The sequence below is a fragment of the Vigna angularis genome, chromosome 3 (genome assembly GCF_016808095.1).
Source record: "Vigna angularis cultivar LongXiaoDou No.4 chromosome 3, ASM1680809v1, whole genome shotgun sequence".
NCBI classification, from domain to species: domain Eukaryota; kingdom Viridiplantae; phylum Streptophyta; class Magnoliopsida; order Fabales; family Fabaceae; genus Vigna; species Vigna angularis.
The window spans coordinates 5,572,663-5,593,553 of record NC_068972.1 but is presented as its reverse complement, the minus strand read 5'-3'; the positions used below and the strand labels follow the sequence as shown (position 1 = coordinate 5,593,553).

The 20,891-nt window shown below is 30.2% G+C and overlaps 1 protein-coding gene and 1 pseudogene across 1 annotated transcript; one reads left to right on the top strand and one right to left on the bottom strand.

Moving 5' to 3' along the window:
• Positions 1–4,370: 4,370 nt before the first annotated feature.
• On the bottom strand, positions 4,371–17,373 carry LOC108324761 (UDP-glycosyltransferase 73C7-like). Its single transcript, XM_017557693.1, has 3 exons — positions 17,237–17,373; positions 9,189–9,357; positions 4,371–5,075 (listed from the first exon to the last, which is right to left on the bottom strand). Exons 1-3 carry the CDS (start codon positions 17,371–17,373, stop codon positions 4,371–4,373), a joined length of 1,011 nt encoding a protein of 336 aa, XP_017413182.1.
• A 157-nt stretch (positions 17,374–17,530) lies between these two features.
• On the top strand, positions 17,531–18,045 carry LOC108324762 (uncharacterized; annotated as a pseudogene).
• Positions 18,046–20,891: the final 2,846 nt, after the last annotated feature.

Below are 20,891 nucleotides of genomic sequence, written 5' to 3'. Positions count from 1 at the left end.
CATGCATGCAACCAGAACTTGGGTTCGCATGAAACTAAATGGTCGAACGGTTAGAGACGAGAACTTACCAGCTCAAATCCCAATTCTGTTCGGTTCAGATTGAAGCTCACGACACCAGGAATGGTTCTACGGTTTCTGAAACGAGAACGGAGAAGAGAAAGGAGAAGTTTCAGTAGAGAGAAGGTGGAGAAGAAGAAAGGTCAGAGTTTTGGTAAGGAAGAAAGTGAATGCAGAGAGTGGAGTAGACTCTTCTGAGATTCAAATTTGGCTCCACAGTCGAGGACGAACATCCCCTCTTCAGCCGACACCTGTTTTCCACTAACTGGTTTCTGACTCCCCTCGGCATGACACCTGGCGTCCGTTGTTGAAGTGTCGCGTTCTCAGAGTAACACGCAACTGCACTGCGCTCCTTACTCCAGACTCCATGCGACGTGACACCTGGCGTCCGTAGGTGAAGTGTCGCGCTCTGCGGTTGCCACGTACTTGTTGGGGTGTCTCGATCTCCAGTTGCCACGCGTACTCTAGCGTACGTTATTTTCCAGGGTCTTATATTTATATTTTCTTTCAGATTTATTTAATGTATATTTCTGTATTATTACATTTTCTCTTCTTATTTTTATTAATTAAATTAAAGATATAACTGAGAAATAAATGGTATCTTGAGATTTGAAAATAACATATAATGTGGTATAAAATAATTTATGTGTTACAGTCATAATAATAAGAATATTTAATATGTGTTGGAATTGTCATTAAATTATTCAGAAGTTTTAAAATTCAATATTTACACAATTATGCATTTATAATTTGCTATTTTTAGCACTTTATCAAAATCATAATATATTAGACTTTTCTCCAACAATATAAAATAGATTACACTCAAACATTTGTTCATATTCAAAATTAACACCATTCAAGTTTTGTTATCTCTGGTGGTAAATCTTGACATGTCTTTACAAAAATTTGAGTTTAAAAAATGTCTTCTTATTGAGAATTTTTTTTTTAATAAATTTGAATTTGGATATATATAGAAATTGTATGCAAGTTAGAGAAGTTATTGTCCGAAATGAAACCATCCTCGTGAACATGATTTGACAGATTCACTAAGATAGTGTTTGTTTTTGGATATCTATAAAGCAATTAAGATTATTCCTTATTTCTAAAAGAAAAAGAAAAAGATTATCTTTCTTATTGTTTATGTTGGTAATATAATGGTTAAGAGAAGTGATCTAAGAAAACGCAAGACATTAAATGAATACTTGTCAAAGTATATATTATATTTATTGAAAGAAAGTGGATGAGAACATAAAATTAAAATTAAATTGAAACAATTTAAAATAATGAGATTAAATAATTTTATTTAACTAAGAATGATAAGATATATTTTACTAGTTAATACAAATTAACAATTTTATTAGTTAAATAATTTTATCATTATTAATTTAATTAATATTGATTAACAAAGAAAGCATTAAATTTTAAACTATACGTTTATTTTAAAATATAGTTTAATTCTTAATTTTTTGTAACTTTGTGTTACTCGTTAATTTCATATATGATGTGAAATAAAATGTAATCAATAATTTGTTATATATTTTATTTTAATCTGTATGAGTAAATTAAAATTTAAGAGAAGTGTAATGAGTTTCCTGCTTATTATTCTTAACTAATTCCAGTGGAAATCATAATGAGTTTTAAAATGTCAAGTTTTCTCTTTCAAATTTTGAACCCACAGTTGTCCATTGCTATACTTAATAACTATTATCAATCCTTAATTAACAGTTCAGTAGTTGACTTTTTAATTTGTTGCATATGTCTTTTTTTTTTATTTAGAGATAAATATTTTTAATACAAAAATACTGTAATTTTGAACATGTTTTTAGGCAAACTTGTTTTAAAAATTAGTATTATCTTCTGGTAAAAACAACTTTTTAAAAAACAGATGCAGTAAAAAAGTGGAACTTTTCTAAAAATACGAAGCTAAACACATTAGTTTTTAGTTGTATAAAAATCACTTAAAAACAAGTAACTTTTTTGCTATCACACTTTTTCTAGAGAAAATAAAACACGAAAAAAAACAACAAAACATAAAACATTTTTTTCTATCAAGTCCAAAAGACCTATTAAATATACTTTCAAATAAATTTATTTAAATTCTTCACTATAAAATAAGTTAAACCTATTGAATTATACTCACGTATTATAATTAAATATTAATAATTTAATATATTAATTATTATTTATCCTTTTCTTAATATTATTAAATTGTTATTATATTTTTTTTAAAGAATTATTCAAAATCAAGCATTGATTAAAGATTCATGTTATTTTTATAAATACAATTAGTATTTTTTTAAAAATATTAATAATTACTCTCATATAATATATTTTAATTCTTTTATTAGTTTGAGCATAAAAAAAAATCTTCCCCTCTTATCCTTTTTAGATAAAAAGAATCACTAATCTACGAAGTGCATGTTTAATATCTTAGTAAAATTACCTTATATTATTTGTTAAAAAATTATCATAACTAATGCCAAAAAATTCTTTTCTGTTCATTCAGTATTTTTAAATAATTCAACAAAAAGTGAGGAAGAGACCCGTCATAAAAAGAGTTTACAATTTTACTAATTACCTTTCAGTTTGTATAAACAAAAACGCATAATTAAACTTAATAAAAAATAAGAGAGACACGCTTGCACTTATTGAGAGGGCATCAAATTATGCAATATAATTTGTACCCGCATCATTATTTTTCTATAATTACAACTGTTGTGAATTTAATATGGAATACAGAAATGCAAATAGGGTTAAAATTAGTCAAATAATTCTCCCAACCACATGTTTGACCTAGATTGGGTAGGGAGAAAATGTAAGCTAATTACATTAAAACAAAACTTAATGGACTTAAGACAACTCATCTCTATAACTTCAAAAATCAATAAAATTCAATTGAAATTTAAAAAGAATAAATACACTATAAAAAAATTAAGTATTTTATTTGTAAAAAATTCCTAATATGGAAAAATGTCAAGAATTACTCCAATATCAAATAACCATAACTCAGTCATAATAATACGAAAATTGTTTTTTAAAATAATATTAATGTCTAATGTGATTTTTTATCATTTTCACTTCTACTTTCAACTACAAATTTCCCAATTTATAAAGGATGTTCATAATAAATCAAACTAATGTAATATTAGCCAGATTTTTAATTTGGGTTTCTCTATTATTCTAATATATTTAATCATTTTCTTCATAGCATAAATAAAATCATCTTTGATACGATATTGTCTAAAAGAAAAATATGAATTTGAACCTATAAAGAGACACAACAAAAATAAACCAAAAAAAAACGTGAAGTAAGAAGATAAGGATGAGGACGCGCGTGAAATTCCAAAAAAAAATGTTAACTTTTAATAATAATCATAGTTTTAATTCAATAACCAATAAAATTCTGTTAAATAATACAAATATATATAATACGACTCAAAATAAATTTTTAATACCCTATAGTATTGCAAATTTTCTTTTACAATAATTTAATATTTCCTTAAAAATAAAAAGAATGAATTAATATAATTGATATTGGTTAATCGATTAATCTCTTTAATATAATAATTTTTTTTAATAATTATATATTTTGTAAATAAATAATAAAATAGTAATTTTTTTTAAAATTTAATGTTAAATAAAATAATTTATTTTAATATATTATTTTTTAATGTAATTTTTATATATTAAAATTTTCTAATATATTTTTTTAATTTATATTTTCTAATTTGTAATTATATCAAATTATATTTAAAAAATTATACAAGTTTTAAAACATATTAATATAAAATAAAATTATTCTGTTATATCAGTCAAAATTAACATAAACTTTTGTCTCATTTACTTTTCTTAACAATCTCACTTTTGGTTTTTTTTCTTTCTTTTTCCACTCTCCCCTCAATTCAACTCAAATAAAGGCTAAGCGAATCAGTTCATGTATTCCACCAACATGGAATGTATCAATTAAATTAGTTAAGGTGAGTTAAGTCTTAACATGTTGGAGTGTTTTCTTCTTACACCCCTCTAGCATAATTGATATAAAATCATGAAAGAATAAAGGCTTAATACCTGTTTTTGTCCCTCTTTTTAAGGGAAATGTTCACTTTCGTCCTACCTTTTTAAAAAAGTTCAATTTGGTCCCACGTTGTGAAAAAAGTGTCCAAGTTAATCCTTTTTGGTCACGGCGTTAAATATTTAACGATTCTGCTGTCAGCTAGGAGTGTGGTGTGCAACGTGGCTTTTTACTTGCGTAACGTGGCAGTGACAGTTTTCCATTAACTGAGAACGTGGCAGTGAGATTAAAATTGTGATTGTTAGGGTTTGATTTGGGAGCCTATTTCAAAATTGCTCAGTGAAACAGGACCAATACACCACACTCTACCCTTTCTGGCCTTCTTGTAAGCGCTGGCATAATCCGCTTCCAACTCCTCAAAGGAATTCATTACCACCCCATAAGAAACCCCTTCAGCTGCACCTGTTCTGGCATAAAATTTTCTCCATTCAGCATCTGTTTTTTGCGCTGGAAGTTGTGCTTTGGTCATCTCAACCTTGTCGGGCAAACCAGGCAAAACGAAGTACTCAGTGTTCGACGTTATGCCTGAGAGAAGTCTGGATTTTCCCAGGCTGTACATACAGAAGAGACTGAAGCAACTTTGTCCCAAGAAAGAGATACTGGGGATGTTGAATCTGGTAGCAATGGTGGCTGTATAATGTAAACACATGTCTGAAACTATGCAGCTTGGTGGGGGCGTTAGATCTTCCAAGAGTTTCTCTACTTGCTCCTTTTGGGTGTTGCTGTTGGCAGCATTGAAGAAATCCAAGCCAGCGCCCAGTGAAGGTAACATGTCAAGATTCTCACACCCTTCTGGCAATCCAGCTTCTTGATATGGGAATTGGATTTCAAGTAGTTTGATTTGAGACCCTAAATCAATGGAATGGGCAAAAGTTGATTTGAAACGGGATGCATTTTGGAGTGTGGTGATCACTGTGACAGAGACACCCTGCTCCCAAATCAAACCCTAACAATCACAATTTTAATCTCATTGTCACGTTCTCAGTTAATGGAAAACTGTCACTGCCACGTTACGCAAGTAAAAAGCCACGTTGCACACCACACTCCTAGCTGGCAGCATAATCGTTAAATATTTAACGCCGTGACCAAAAAGGATTAACTTGGACACTTTTTTCACAACGTGGGACCAAATTGAACTTTTTTAAAAAGGTATGACGAAAGTGAACATTTCCCTTAAAAAGAGAGACAAAAACAGGTATTAAGCCAAGAATAAATGAATGAAATGGTTTTTGAAGTTATCTCATTCGATAAGAAGTTAAAATAATAATATAAAGAAATTAGCCACATTTAGATTTTTAATACTATTATTTTAAGTGTTTTAGTTAATGTGATATACTATTAATTAAAGTTTAATCAAAATCCTCAATTTTGAAAATACAAAATATCATTTTCTTAATTAATAATAATAAAATGAAAATTTGAACAGGTGATTGCTCACAACGGACATCAGAAGAAACACAATAGGGTATCTTATCTTGGATGTGCTTAATTAGTCGACAAACATGTATGTGTGGGAATTAATAACAAAGTAAATAATATTGGTGATTGAATATCTATTATGTATCTTAATAATGCTTATCTGACACATATGGGGCAAGCATAGCATAAATATCGTATCAGGAAGTGACAATTTGATTCTAATCACTACCAAAAACAATTAATTTAATCAAACCTGCTATATTTAATGTAAAAGCAATGTCCATCAGTAAAACAAAAGGTAGTGGAGTGGGGAATCTATTGCTACAACTTACAACACATACTAATCTTATTTTCCAATAACCCAAAACTAATCTAAAAAATATGCCACGTAATTGCATAGAATACGACCCACAAAGACTCGTAAGAAAAATATTCCAGGGTTCACAATGACTAAAATAAAATTATATGCATACAAGTTTATATTTTAATTAATCGGTTTTTATGAGTGTTGGAGTCATTTATTAATTAAAAATAAAATCAATTTAAAATATATAAATAGATATAAGTTAAACTTTAAAAGTAATTTTATAAAATTAAATTACATTTAAAATTCATTTTTCCGTGTTTTTGAAAATTACATTAGTTTAGAAATCAAATTTCTGTCTGGAGATATTTGAGGTTTATGAATAGTTGCAAAGCTTTTATTCATTTGAATCTAATTAACAGAGGTAGAGAAGTTGAATAAATTATAATAGCATGCGCTAGTTCTGCTTTTTATTTCTTTGTCCACACATAAAATGTGTCAATTCAGTCAGAAAGGATTGACCCAATTAACAATAATTGAGTTGCTATGATGATTAAATTATTGATAACGTACACGAGAAAGCTTTGTTTAGAGACATAAAGGATTACATTTTGCTTAAGTTGTAAGAGTTTGTTATCAAAGAAAAACAAACATATTTTTCAATTTTTCTCTTTGTGTTAAATAACACGAGAGCGACAGAAAATAAATGGGCCTTATATATTTTACTTTATGCACTCCACTCAAGAAAAGAAACGGAACAAAAAACCATGAAAAGGACAAAACTATATAATTCTCCTGTATTTGTTAAATTGGAAAAGACATCATTTTTTTCCTTTTCAATTTCTTTCTCTTTTAATCCTCTTTCATTTCTCTCGTATTAAAGAAATATAATTTTTTTTTTCTCATCGCTTTTTTGACTTGAGATTTGTGTGCCAACAATTTGATTCATTGGTTTTTAGTTCAAAATTAGGTTCATTGCTTGGTAACAGCCAGCCGCTTTTTTCAAACCGGGCCTCAACATGCTTGAATTGGGTGTCGTTGATTTAGGCTTTCCTAATTCCCTGATTTAGAAGGCACTTTCTGTTTTTACCTCTTTATTTTACTTTTGTACCTCCCACTATTCTTTTTATTTCAAAAATACTCTACATCTCTCCATTATTTTTTTTATTTCAAAAATACTCTACATCTCTCCACTATCCTCAATAATCTTTCTCTCTGCATTAATGTTGTGATTTAAACTTGTGATATATTACAAAATATAAAATTCAGAGGAAACTTCAATATTAGTGCTTCTACCACTTTCATTTTATAAACTTAAAAGTTAGATGCAAATACAAAATAATAAACATAATAATATTAATAGTAAATAATATATTATTATTATTATTATTATTATTATTATTATATACTAACTTTATAATGACGAAAGAACTAAATAAATTCCAAATCTTTAATAAATAACTTTTTTTTTATATTTTAAGTATTTAATAATATTTTTTATATTATTTATCTAATAAATTAAATATTTTATTCAAGTTATTTGAGTCAAACATGTCGGTAAGTTAAAACATAATATAATGTTAAAAATTATAGATATTAAATGTAAAAAAAAAAACACACACATATATATAAACATTTTTCTACAAATTTAAAACAAATTTTTACCATTTATTAAGTAATTTGAAAAATATATATATATTGAACATAAAAATAAGATTGAATCAAACTTATTTAAGGTAAAGTGTAAATAAAATTTTGCAATATATTACAAGTTTAAATCTGAGCCATGTGAATGTTCCATTAATATAGAGAGAGAAAGAGAAAGATTGTTGAATATAATGGGGAGGTATAGGGCATTTTTGGAATAAAAGAAAATAGTAAAGAGGTGCAGGAGCACTTGTGGTGAAAATTACTATTTTACCTTGTATTTCCAATTTTTCTTTTTAATTTCAAAACTTTTCTTCTATTAAAAACCCTACACCCCATTTTTTTGTGTTTTATTAGATATTAAAATCCCACGAAGGATTATTTTTTATTGAATTTTAAAATTTAATAAAGAATTTTTATTTTTTTATCAGATTTGGAAATTTAATAAAAAAAAATTATTTTTGAAATTCGATAAAAAAAAATAAAAAATTATTTTTAAAACAAATTTTACGAAAATGAGATTCATAAAACAAATTTTGCGATAGAAAAATATTGTGGTTGAATAAGAATAAAAATGTAATAAACTTTTTTACGGAGTAAATTTAATTGATGTTAAAGTATGATACGTGAAAAAATATTCATGATAACTTCCTTAAAAAATATTTTTAATTGGAAAACTTTTTGACGGAGTAAATTTAATTGGAAAACTGTTTCATTTTTTCCCTTAATTTTGAGCTTTTTTTTATAAATAAGTTTATCTATTTAAAAATTTGACAAATTAATTTTCATAAATGAAAAGGTTAAAATTATATTTTCAGGCGAAAGAAATCTGCATTCCTTAAAAATAAGAAGAAGAAGGTGGTTTGTATAATACCCCAACCTTTCTAATTTTCTGATTTTCTTTTTTATAATTAAATGTAGGTTCTATTTAGGGGGCTTCTTTCTGCACACCTCCACTCCCAAATTTTGCTGCGGTTTTCATTTTACTCCAACAAAATATATATTAAATAAATAAATTATTATTATTATTATATGTGTGGTATGGGATGTGTGTAATTTGGACGATATACATTGGATTTCAAAATCCAGATTTCATAATAACAAGAATTCAGATAATTGAATTTCAAAATCTTTTAAAAAAAATCAACACCTGTTCGGATTTTAAAATTAGATAAACATTGACCCTTTAAGTGAATTTCAAAATCTGATAAACAAAATAATTGATGCTTTAATTTATTTCGAAATTGTTAAACAAAATAAATTAACTCTTAATTTGATTTTAAAATATGATGAAAGAAAAAAATTTACACATGATTGGACTTTGAAATTTAGTAAACAAAATTAAAATCAAACTTCAAAATTTGGTCAATAAAATAAATTAACACTTATCCCAATTTCAAATTTTAAAAAATAAAAATAATATTAATCAAATTTTAAAGGTTAAATATATTTTTAATCCCTAAAGTATCAAACCATTTTGGGTTTCATCCCTCTTCGAAATGTCTGTTCATTTTAGTCCTCTTATTTTTGAAACTTTTATGTTTAGTCCTTAAAATTAAACGGTGTTAAGTCTTTGTATGAGGTGGCTAACGGTGAGTCAAGTGTATGCCACGTTTTTTCTAAAATATTTGTCACGTTTTCCCCAAACCATTCCTTCTTCTCCCCCAATTACTTAGAACGTCCGCTCACCTCTTTCACACCTACCATTATTCCTCTCCTTCCATCATTGTTTCTCCTTCGAAACAACTTCCCCATAGTGAAGCCACCTTCACCGCAAACCACCATGGCACTTGCGAAGCAGAAACCCAAGTCTAAGAATTGCAAAATCTGCAAACTGCGAGCAAACCTACCACCGTGCCTAATGAACCAGCAAACCAGAAAATCACATCGCAAGACCTCCATGAACCCAAATCGCGATCATTATCTTCCTTCGTCCTAATCAGAAACCTAGAAATCCCAAACACCTTCATCGCGAATATGAAAGAATAAAAAAAAAACCACAATCATGATTTTCATCCTCTACCACAAGATCAAATTGCGAACCTTAACTCGCGCTACCATGGTCATCCCTAAACCAGAACCAGTTCGAAACCCTTAACCCATCGCGACTTTCTCCTCCATCAACCCTCACGCCTAACAACCACCACCATCCACTGCATTCATCTACGTCACCAACATGCACAAAAACCAAAAACCAAAAAGAATCACAAACTCCACGCGCCTCTACCAATCAGAAATCGCGAGTGTGAGATCGTCATTCTTATCGTGCACCTCAGTTTTGCAGTGTCATTGTGAAAAGCCACTTGTAAATTAAAACCAGGAAATCCAACTAAAATATAAGCAATTGATCAATGCAAAAAATGTCAACTTGTATTAAAACTAGTAGAAGATCCATATCCCATTAACAGTAGTGGGTGTGAAAGAGATGAGCGAACGTTTTGAGTGATCTGAGGGAGAAGAAGGAAGGGTTTGGAAAAAACATGGCAAATATTTTAGAAAAAAAAGAAAAAACGTGGCATTCACCTGGCTCACCGTTAGCTACATCATAAAAAAAAAACTTAACGTCGTTCAATTTTAAGGACTAAACATAAGAGTTTCAAAACTAAGAAGACTAAAATAAACAAACCTTTCGAAGAGGGACGAAACCCAAAATCACCTTATAATTTAGGGACTAAAAACATATTTAACCCAATTTTAAAATATGATGAATAACAATATCCGATAAAAAAATTCAAAAAAAAACTTACGGATTTTCAAATTCGATAATACACCGACTTACATATTTTTTTTCTTTTACATAGCCTCATCTTTCTCTATTATATGTCAAACAACAAGTAGTTGGATTTTTTTTCACTAACGTGAACTACTAAAAGTTGATCCCGTTGTGGTAGTTTCAATAAATTATGGCTAAATTCTCCATTTCAAATTTCTTTATAGCTTAATATGACTTCATTACATTCTCTTTTGCTTCTTACATTTGGAACATATTATAGTTTTTCCAAGCCGATTTAAAGAAACGTCTTTTTCTCTCCTGCACACACTCATCCTCTTTTTATTATGAACTAGAGTAATTTTTTGTTAGAAAAATTATATTGCCTTATTTACTTGGATATACATGTCGCATTTGCTGTAACTTGTCATGATTTTTCTTTCTTTCTTTTAATGACATGAAGGATGAAATATGTTATTATGGAAAGAGTGGTTTATTTGCGGGACGAACATGGTTTGCATATGAAATGAAAGCTTTGAGTGATGATTGTGAAAGATTCATGTCATTTATGGTTAAAATTTGTGTTATCATGGGCTTATAGTCGACCGACGGATCAGTGACGAACTGGAGGGAAAGGATTGAGCGGTTGACGTGCAAGAAAGCGTCACACAGGGTCCCGACAACAGTTGAACGGAGTTAAAGCGCAATTAATGTTGCAACGACTATTGTTGAGTGATTAATGTTTGCATTGATGATCATTAAGAGGTAAATTAATTAGTCAGATTCTTATAAATTCTATAAATAGAAGACTAATTTCGAGGTAAACCCACTTTGATTCATAACTAAATTACTATAGACCTACAGATAAAGATTATGTCTTGAGCGTCAGAGTGTATTCTGCAGGTCATCCTCCACACTCATCGGTTACACAAAATAAGGAACAGGGCGGACGTTTAGCGAAGACAAGAACTTCACACAGGTCCTCGTCTCATTTTAGCAGAAACAATTTATTATATTTGTTGAAGGACTAAGAAACTGGTATCAATTCCCTATTATTTAATACTTTTACGCGAGACGTTGGAGAGGGTAAACTATTATATATTGTGAATCATGGTATTTGTCTTACCATTTCTGAAAACTCAATTCTAGTGCATTGGCTTGAAAATTGTTTAAAACTTTAGGTGATCAAATTCATCCTTTCTCTATGAAACTTTCTTTGGTGTAATGGAGTCACAATCTAATTGATGCCACGGTTGGTTATCATAACATCTCGTTTATTTAATATATATTTTGTAAGGGTAAAATGAGAAATGAAGCAAAAGTTGGAGGTACAGGAAAAAAACAATGGAATGCAGGAAGAAAGCCCCTTCTAATTAACTTGGCGACTTTAAGTTGAACTGCCCAATGCTCTGGATTTGGGCCATTGTTATCTTCGAATCCCACGTACGGTTGGAGTCCATCCAATAATTACCCCTGTACGGTCCACTATCGGATTATTCTAACCCATTTCTTATAATTACTTATTTATAAATGTACGACAACTTTAAAATAAAAAATTTCATTAAAAAACTTGTATTTTTTTATATTAATATTATAAACGGGTGTGTTACCCATTTTTTATTTATTTTATTTGGAGACTTTTTGTGCACTAGTTTAATGTTGCACAAAAACATTGATATTAGAAAGTAATGTAAAATAACAATAATGTATAGTTTATGAGGAAATTCATACTCGCTGATTTGAAACATGAACTTTTAATGTCAATATTTAGCTGTCATGTTTAGAATCACTCTGTGTAAAATGAATGGCTAACTATTCAAATTTAATTTCCAAAAAAAATGTACATTATTATTTATTTTTATGAAGTGATAGTTTTTTTAATAAGTTGTTTTACCCTATCAAATTTTTTTGAAATAAATTCAAGTAATCTCAGTCTTTCTAACCTAATTATACCCATCTTAACATTATTTATACTTAAACGGTGAAATAAAAATATATAAACTTGGACTAAAATACATTTTTACAACAAATAACAAATCATAAATATAATACGTGTTTTCAAAATACAATGTCTTAAATAAAAAATGGTTTGAAAAAGTGGATTTTAAACAAAAGAAAGGATATTATATTTTGAAATGAAAGGGAAGAAGAGTGTCTACTAATATTTGGCAACCTGAAAGATAGACGGTAGAAAACTCCTGATTGAACGGGTGATGTTTGGCTGGAACATGTTATATGCACAGTTGCAGTCAAAGTAAAGCATAAAGAATCATCTTTTTTTCTTTAAAAGATAGAGAATCATCTTGTGTTGTGTTTTAAATGTTACTCTCTCACACAGACACACTCGCGCCAGATTCACCTTTAACTATGCAACTCATTGGTCCCATCACCATCTACAACCTTTTGCCTTCTCCAATAAAAGTATAAAGTGGAAACTAAAACACTTACAAAAGTTTTGCACACTTTTAATGCAAATAAAGTCACTTACTATTGTGCTGACACCCTCTTCCTTCGTCTTTTTTTTCCTTTTCTTTTCTTTTCTTTTCATCAACATCATCTCCATTATTTCAAACCAAACACCCCAATTCAAACCACAAAGATGTTGCGTGGATTCATATCCATAAATCTTCCCATTAATAATATATTGTCCGTTTTGGGCTAAACTCTCACAGATTTGTTTGTGGTACTATTTCAAAAAAACATATTTTTAAGGAATGTATTTTATATGTATATAAACACATATGTATTTCATATTTGATCTGATGTGCGACTTTGTTTGTAGCCAACAAACTTTTCACATAACACACAAGTTTTCAATATTTTAATGTTTAACAGTGCACCTCCTTCATTTCTCTTACAATCTAAATCTGTCTATATTCGTTCAAATTTTAGCACTTAAATGTCATTGTCAAATTCAAAGTACATAATTTGCAACAAAAACAGCAACCAACATATAGTCTTCGTTTCATCCACTAGATTACTGAACTCCAACACAATACAGAATTTAATACAATCAAATGTTAATAACCTTCACAAATTATGGTAAAACGATCAAGAAAAAATAAACTCATTTTCATATAAACACTTTTGTGGGGGTAATTAATAATATAATTTATTTTATCTTTTCCTCGTTTATCACGTATACTTTTTAGTACTACATTTACTCATCAAAAGATGCCATGAACATACTAAGAAGGAAAGCCCATATTACAAGTGTATGGAATCCATGGCCCCAGCAGAAGCAATTCAATCGTCCAAGGACTTTTGGGCTGGTGTGGGGCCCAAATAAGAGACCGAAAAAACAAATCTGTGTCTGAGCTGTGGACAAAATTGTCCTTGGCTGGCTGTTTTGTTTGACAGAAAGAAAAAAATGAGTGAAGTATGGTTGGGCAGTCTGTGGATTGTGTTGTGTTGTGGATAATAATGAAATGAACAATAAACATTATTAAACAAACAGGATGAAAAGGAAGGTAAAGTGAAAGTAGTCATTGGCCTTGTTTTGGGGTTTCTGACCATTTTTCTTTTGAATGAATGATGAAAGTTTTTGGTGCCTTCTGATACCGACATAAGCTGTGTTTGGTTCAAAGATAGAAGGCATGCAGATGCAGGAATGGCATCTGCTTCTGCTGCCAAAACAGAAAAAAGACACATATTCTTGGCATCAGTGTAACTATTCTCAGCATTCTGGACCAACACATGCTCTAAATAAAAATAGATAAAATACTAAGTTCATATTACTTCAACTTAAAACTTTCAACCCTCAAAATTCAGCGCTGTGATGCAAACAATTTACGGGTTATCCACACACAAAATAAATTTCGTTGATTTTGATTGAGGAAAAGACTAAAGGCTATAAAGCCAGAGTCTCCTTAAAAAGCACGAATCTTTTTTCTGCAAGGAGTAACGTTTTTAGGAATTTATTAGTATAGTGCATCAAAATGGAGCAAATTGAAAAAAAAAAGAAAAAAAGATGTTGGTAAAGGCATTCTAACGTTGTCACATTAGAGTTTCTTACCCCAGGAGAGAAACAAGGTTCTTTACAAGGCTGCGGTTCTATCCATTATTTAAGGAGAAAAAAACTGTTTTGTTGCCGTTTTTGTCTATCCACTTCTCCATGACAAAGCTATGTATAAAGTTAAAGGCAGAAAAATTATTTGATACCTTATATGACCTACTCTGTAAAAGTCTTTCACAACAATCTATGCTTTTGTGTTTGCTTCATACATGACACAGTAATTGACATGTTCAGCAGCGGAAGATAATTTGATTCCTTTTATTCTTTTAAAAAAAACATTTTGATATTTAAATTAAGTAAATTACATATTGTTTATATGCCAACTATGTGTGAGAAAAATGGGTTACAAAAGGTTGGCCTAATTAATCTCAACCTCAGAAAATTACTGTATTTTTTCCCATAAACTATACATGCTCTAATTTATTTACTGAGGTCGATCTGTCTTTAATTTTTTCTTAATTTCCACAAAACAATTATATATGTTCCAACTATTTATTTATTTATTTTTTATCAAAAAGAGTAATGTTTGAAAATATGATCACGTGATGTTAAAATTTGATATGACACCGTCGATATTAAAAATGTTGATGAAAAAAAAAATCATCCTAGACCTACCTATCCCTAGTGAGTGACCATGCTAAAGTTCTCCATGTCTCTGTATTTAATTGCCCCTTAGCAGGAGGTTGAGTACCCAGTTCCCATGGCATGCTTCCATGAATATATATGAGAAATGCTACAATTTTTTTTGCATATTTTAATGGCAAAAGGCCTCAAACTGTTCCTGCAATTATTATCCCAACTACAAAGTGCAGGCAGAAAGGTTAGAAGAAGAAACAATTATCCACACCCACATCATGAGTGGAATTGCAGGCGTGCATTTGCAAACACAGCTCTATTCAAATTCACATTAAAATACTAATGCTTTTTGTGGTTCATTCCATATTAATAATTTAATGCTAATTAATTAATTAATTAATGTGGTGTGGGTGTTAATGGGTATAATATTTATGGCAACCTTCCTCCATCATATCGGAGGATTTCATTGACATTCTATTACCACACTCTTTTATATTCCTTTTACCATAATCCTTCACTCACGTGTATATCACTTCTCACTTTCATACCATCTCATTCTTTAAAAATTCTTGGTCAGTGACACTGCCTCGATTCATCTTACATATCTTTGTAAAGAAAGAAAGCGACAGTTATTTCATATCTGTTTCAATGTGACTGAAATTTTCATAATACTTTAAGAAATAAGTTATGTATATTGAGATATTTTTAAAAAATTAAAACAAAATTAACTTAAATTTTAAAACGTACAGTATTTGAAATAAGGATTACCTACCAACAAAAACTATAACCTTTGGGTTTTAAAGCTTGTGTTGATGGGAAGACAACAACACATGAAAGGGACATAATTGAATAAAGGTTTGTAGCATGAGATTTTGGAGTAAATGAACTTTTTTTTAGCGTACCAAACGAAACGTTTAAGAATGAATTGTTTGTGAGTGTATGAGGGGTAAATGAGTAGTGGTTTGCCGGGAAGGGTGTTGTCTTGGTATGGGTTTCACGTGATGGAAGAAAATGTTAAAAATTGAAAGTTGATAGATAGGTTAGCTAGGTACATTGTTTATGTGAAAGTCGAAGGCCATGGTGCTGTGGGTCGTGTCCATGAATAATGTAAGCACAACACAATGGACACCACTCAGTCCTATATCCTTTGATTGAGAAGGGAAGAACATTGAAATGGAGAAGGATGATATGATATGATATGATAGGATGCAATGCAATGCAACAGTGGAAAATGTGGAATATTGTTGGGATGTGTTGTGTGTGTGGAAATAATGGGCCCACCACACGCACTTGAGTTGGCCGTGTTTGGTTTGCTTGGGAACTCACGTCTCCACCACTGGGAAGCATCATCAATCTCAAACATGCCCCTTCCTTGTCCTCAAGCAGGAGCACAAATCAAACACACTTACATTATTTTAGTCCATTGTACCAAAAACAAATCCCAAAGCCCAAAAAAGAACCACTACCTTGCCCATCATCCTCCTCTCTCTCCTTCTTAATCCACTACAACTTTTGTGTCATCAAAATTACCATGTGTTTGTCTACGTGCCGGAACAAAACACGCCCATGCCGCCTAACAAAAACAATTCTCAATGCTCTCTCTCGGATGATTTACTGAATAAAATGTGTCATGGAACATTGTGAGCGTGCAGACAATCCCAAACATTAACTATTGCTGTCTTCTTTCTCCTGAAATTAATATACTTTCTTTTATTATTCAATTTTTAATTATTAGTTCCTATTAGTTCCACACATGAAAATATAATAACTATTAGCCTATTGCAATATTTAAATGAATATGAAAAGTAAAATCGAATGAAATTTTAAAACTATCAACACCAGGAGTTTGAAATAAAATTAACCATTCTGTGAAGTAAACGACATCCATCCGAATGGTCCTCACTCGGTCTTAGCAGGCTGCTAAAGTTGTTGTAGTTAAATATATCTCTTTAGACATTGAATTCTTTGACTTGATGTTCAGGTTGGATTCTGTGAGAATGTAATGAGTGGTCCCTACACTGTAGGTGTTGGCTCGCTAACATCAAGCGACAACGTCTGAAATATACATTGTACCAAGTAGTCTTTTAGGTATTGAACCTCTCTCTAATCTTTTGGTATTTTTAATATTTATTTTATTCAGATTCAGTTGTACATAACACAAGCTTGCTTTTCATTGAGAAACATATAAACAAATTGCCATTTATTCTATTTAATGATATGATTTCAAAACTATAATTTAATTAATGGGTTAAATATGTTTTTAGTCCCTAAACTATCAAACGAATTTGTTTTTAGTCTCTCTTTCAAATTAGGCTACATTTTGATCCTTCTCCTTACTCTTTAAGGAAATCATAATTTTTCATCCTCCAAAACTAACAGTGTTAAAAAAATGCTGAGCTGGCTGACGGTGGAATGCCACATCATTTTTTTTCTGACATCAATCTTCCCAGATTTTCTCCCGTTCCACCAACCCAACCCCATTCCCCCACCATGGATGTTCCCACAGCCTCCTCAGCCATCGACGACCCTCCCCTCCCTTCCGCATCACAAATACCAACACAAGCTGAATTCATTAGCTACAACTTAACAACAACTCATTCAACCCATTCAACCCATTATCTGATTACCACTCCTATTTCTGAATTCATTTGAACAAAATGAAGTAATTGGCATTCAAGAAGGAAAGAGTAAAACACCCAACCGGGCAAACCCGGGTACGAATTGGGATCGATGGTGACAATGTCAGCGATTTCGGGATTGGGTCCTACACCAACAATTGCATAGCCACGCTCTTCGAAAATGCCTCTGATAGCGGCGGACTCGGGGTCCTCGTTGGGCTTCATCTTCTCCGATAAGGGCCTGCCACGCTTTCGAATGTTGCCATCGGACAACTCCTGGTGCGACTCGACGAGGACCTTGCCATGTTTGGCGGTGACACAGATGAGGACTGTCCGAATCGAAGGACTAGAATCGGTGAGGGAAGTTTCTTCATGGGAGAGTTTGAGCCAGAGGTTGTGCACGTTTTTGGTGTCGGGCTTGACGCTCAATGAGGCGAAGGACTCGGAGGAGAGGCAGGGTTTGAGCCAATCAGAGAAGGATTGGGGAGACGCGAAGTTGTGGGGGCTCGGGTGTTGAGGGTAGTGGTTGTGGTGGTATTTTTGGAAGGTGTTGCGGTGAGGGACATGGCGAGGAATTTGAGGAAGCGGCGCGAGAAGGGACAACGGGTGGAAGCGATGTTGGGCTGATGAGGCGGTGGGTGGGTGGGGGGGCGTTGCGCTGATGAAGGTTTGGGTGGTTTTAGTTTTCTGATTTGGGTCTCTATGGTGGTGGGAGGAGATGAACTGATACGCGTTGGGGATTTTCTGGGCAGTGGAGATGGAGGTTTTACGTTGGCTATGGAGGTGAGCGTGGTGGAGGGTGGTTGCACATAGGGTTTTCACAGTTGATGGTGGCGCCGGAGGTGGCTATGGTAGAGTCGGAGGGAGAGGGAGGGAGAGGAGCTGAGAAAGATTAACTGGTGTCAAAAAAAAAACGACTTGTCATACCACCGTTAGCCACCTCAACTTATTTTTAACGCCGTTAGCTTTGGAGGACGAAAAATTATGGTTTCCTTAAGGAAAATGATCAAAATGTAGCTTAGTTTGAAAGAGAGACTAAAAACAAATTCGCTTGATAGTTTATGAACTAAAAACATATTTAATCATTAATTAATTGATATGTCATTTTTAACATTTTTTTAATGAAGGTATTTTAGAAAAGAAAATTCAATTAATAAATTAAATAATAGTAACTAACTTTCTTAATCAGTATACAAAATAGTTCATTTTACTAGTAAATAAATTCAAAAATAGATATAATGATTAGTATAATACAAATAATGGATCTTGCTAAAAATTGGGTTAAGGATATAATATAAGAGAATGATAATAGTATCATGGTAAAAAAAATTTATTGTACAATTTTGTATCTTCTAATAAGAATTACACTTATATAATATGTTAGGATTATATATAAGACTTTCCTCTTTTTGCTTATTTGTATTTATTAGAAATTCAAGTATATCTCAAAGTCTTTTATTATAAATGTAAAAAATTAGTAACATGTTTATGTAATTCTCACTTTACTTGTTTATTTAAAATTTTGAGTTTGAGTGGATGTAATATATATTTATGTAATTCTCACTTGACTTGTTTATTTAAAATTAATACATAACAAAAAAAAAACATATTTGATAAATGTAAAATACATGTATCTAATAAACATAGTTAATGTCACAATAAATATATATGTTCGGTTTCTTTTATTATTATTATTATGCTGAGGGTTAGTTTTTTTTATCCGTGCAAGAAAATAACTTGTAAGGGAAAAATATCGTTATATTTAAGCGAACATGTCTTAATTTAATTGGTTATAAAAATTTAAATAGAAATGTAGTTAAGAAGAAAATATAATTTGAATTTGATTTTATAAAATGCTAATTGTATAAAAAAATATTATAAGTCTCATTTTGATTATAAATGAGAAAGAAAAACATATAAAAAAAATTAAAACTCATAAATTTACATTGTTGTATATATTTAAAATTATTTATATAAATCTGACTCATGGATCATTGTTGTATATATTTAAAATTAGTACATGAATGTGAAGAAAATATATTAAGATAATGTCCTGATAAATATATATTCAGTTTTTATTATGTACTAAGTTTTGTTATTGTATCGTGAAGTGGTTTAGTTTATTATATATATAAAAAAAAACTTGTAGTAGAAAAATGTCGTCGTATTTAAATTAACACGTCTTAATTTAATACCTCAGTCTTTAGATTGATAATAAGATTTTAGATAAAAGTTTAATTGAGAAGAAAATGATAATTTAAATTTGATTTTATTAAATACTAATTATATAAAAAGATATTTAAACAAATTAGTTTATAAATTAATCAAAAATAACTTTTAAGTTCTAAAATATCAAAACAGAAAAAGTATTCTGGTTCATTGATTGCAGGTCAAATTTGCAATCTCTCATGTGCAAGAATATCTTTTTCTCCACTCAATCAATTCCATAAAATTAGAGGTAGGTATTGGAACATAGACATTAATGCATAAAGATAAAGATGAAAATAAAAATGATTAATTATCATATATTTTTTAAATAATTGTAGGTGACGTTGGAAAATGAAATAAAAAATATTTGTGTTGTTTAGTATAAAAAATGTTATAAATACAATATGAAAATCTATAGTCTAAACTTTCCAATTCTATTTGTAAAGAGTATTTGATCACTAGCTTCACCTGAATAGAATTAACACATTCAGTGAGAAACAGAGTGGAAATCATGTTAAATCATTGACTAAATTCGATAATGGATTTCATTTGCAAGTCAATATTCCAAATCATATTAACCTTGATTCCAATTTCAGGCCATAAAGTCCAAATCATATTTACCTTTATTAAATTTCAACTAGCTTATCATGTTTGATTAGAAAGTGTCTATAAGAAAACCCTCTTTTTTTTCAAAAGGAAAAAAAAATTGTATTGAAAGGTATAATATTTTATCCGTAATCGATACTTATGTATATAGGATAACTGTTGGATGTGTGGCAGCATCCTTTACTTTGATAAAGTTCTGTAAATGTATGGAGACAAGGGTCAGACGAGGCATATAACAATACAAACTTTTGTTTTAGGCCATCAGGAAAAAAGTATTATTTATTTAATTTGTATTAATAGTTGGTTTAATAAATAGTCTTAATTGAAGTGTATTTTTTAATGAATTTGAATCATAATAAAGTAAAAAGCTTTTTTAGTTGGAGTGAGATGATCACCACAGTTTTTATGATATTGTTTTTATTGTTTATAGGATTAAGATTATAAAAAAGATATTTCGTCAAGTCTTTAATAACATGTGCGATGTTTTTTTTAAGTATCTTCTCTTTATATAAAAAAGATGTGATATCTGTATATATTTTTTTAATAAGATTATCGTCTTGAAACATAGAAGTGTAAAATTTATTTGCATTGAATAATTTTGTTAACAAAAGGAGATAAACTTATCCTTTGTAAAGAACATGACTTAAAAACATTAGATC

What these genes read in the sequence shown, in the direction of transcription:
- LOC108324761 (XM_017557693.1), bottom strand. Translation starts at nt 17,373, where the DNA reads ATGAATTCAGCTTGTGTTGGTATTTGTGATGCGGAAGGGAGGGGAGGG. An exon ending in GAAAATCTGGGAAGATTGAT is followed by an intron (nt 9,358 to 17,236) that starts GTCAGAAAAAAA and finishes CTGGTTCATTAG; the next exon opens with GCACGGTGGTAGGTTTGCTC. An exon ending in TAATGGTAGGTGTGAAAGAG is followed by an intron (nt 5,076 to 9,188) that starts GTGAGCGGACGT and finishes TGTGATTGTTAG; the next exon opens with GGTTTGATTTGGGAGCAGGG.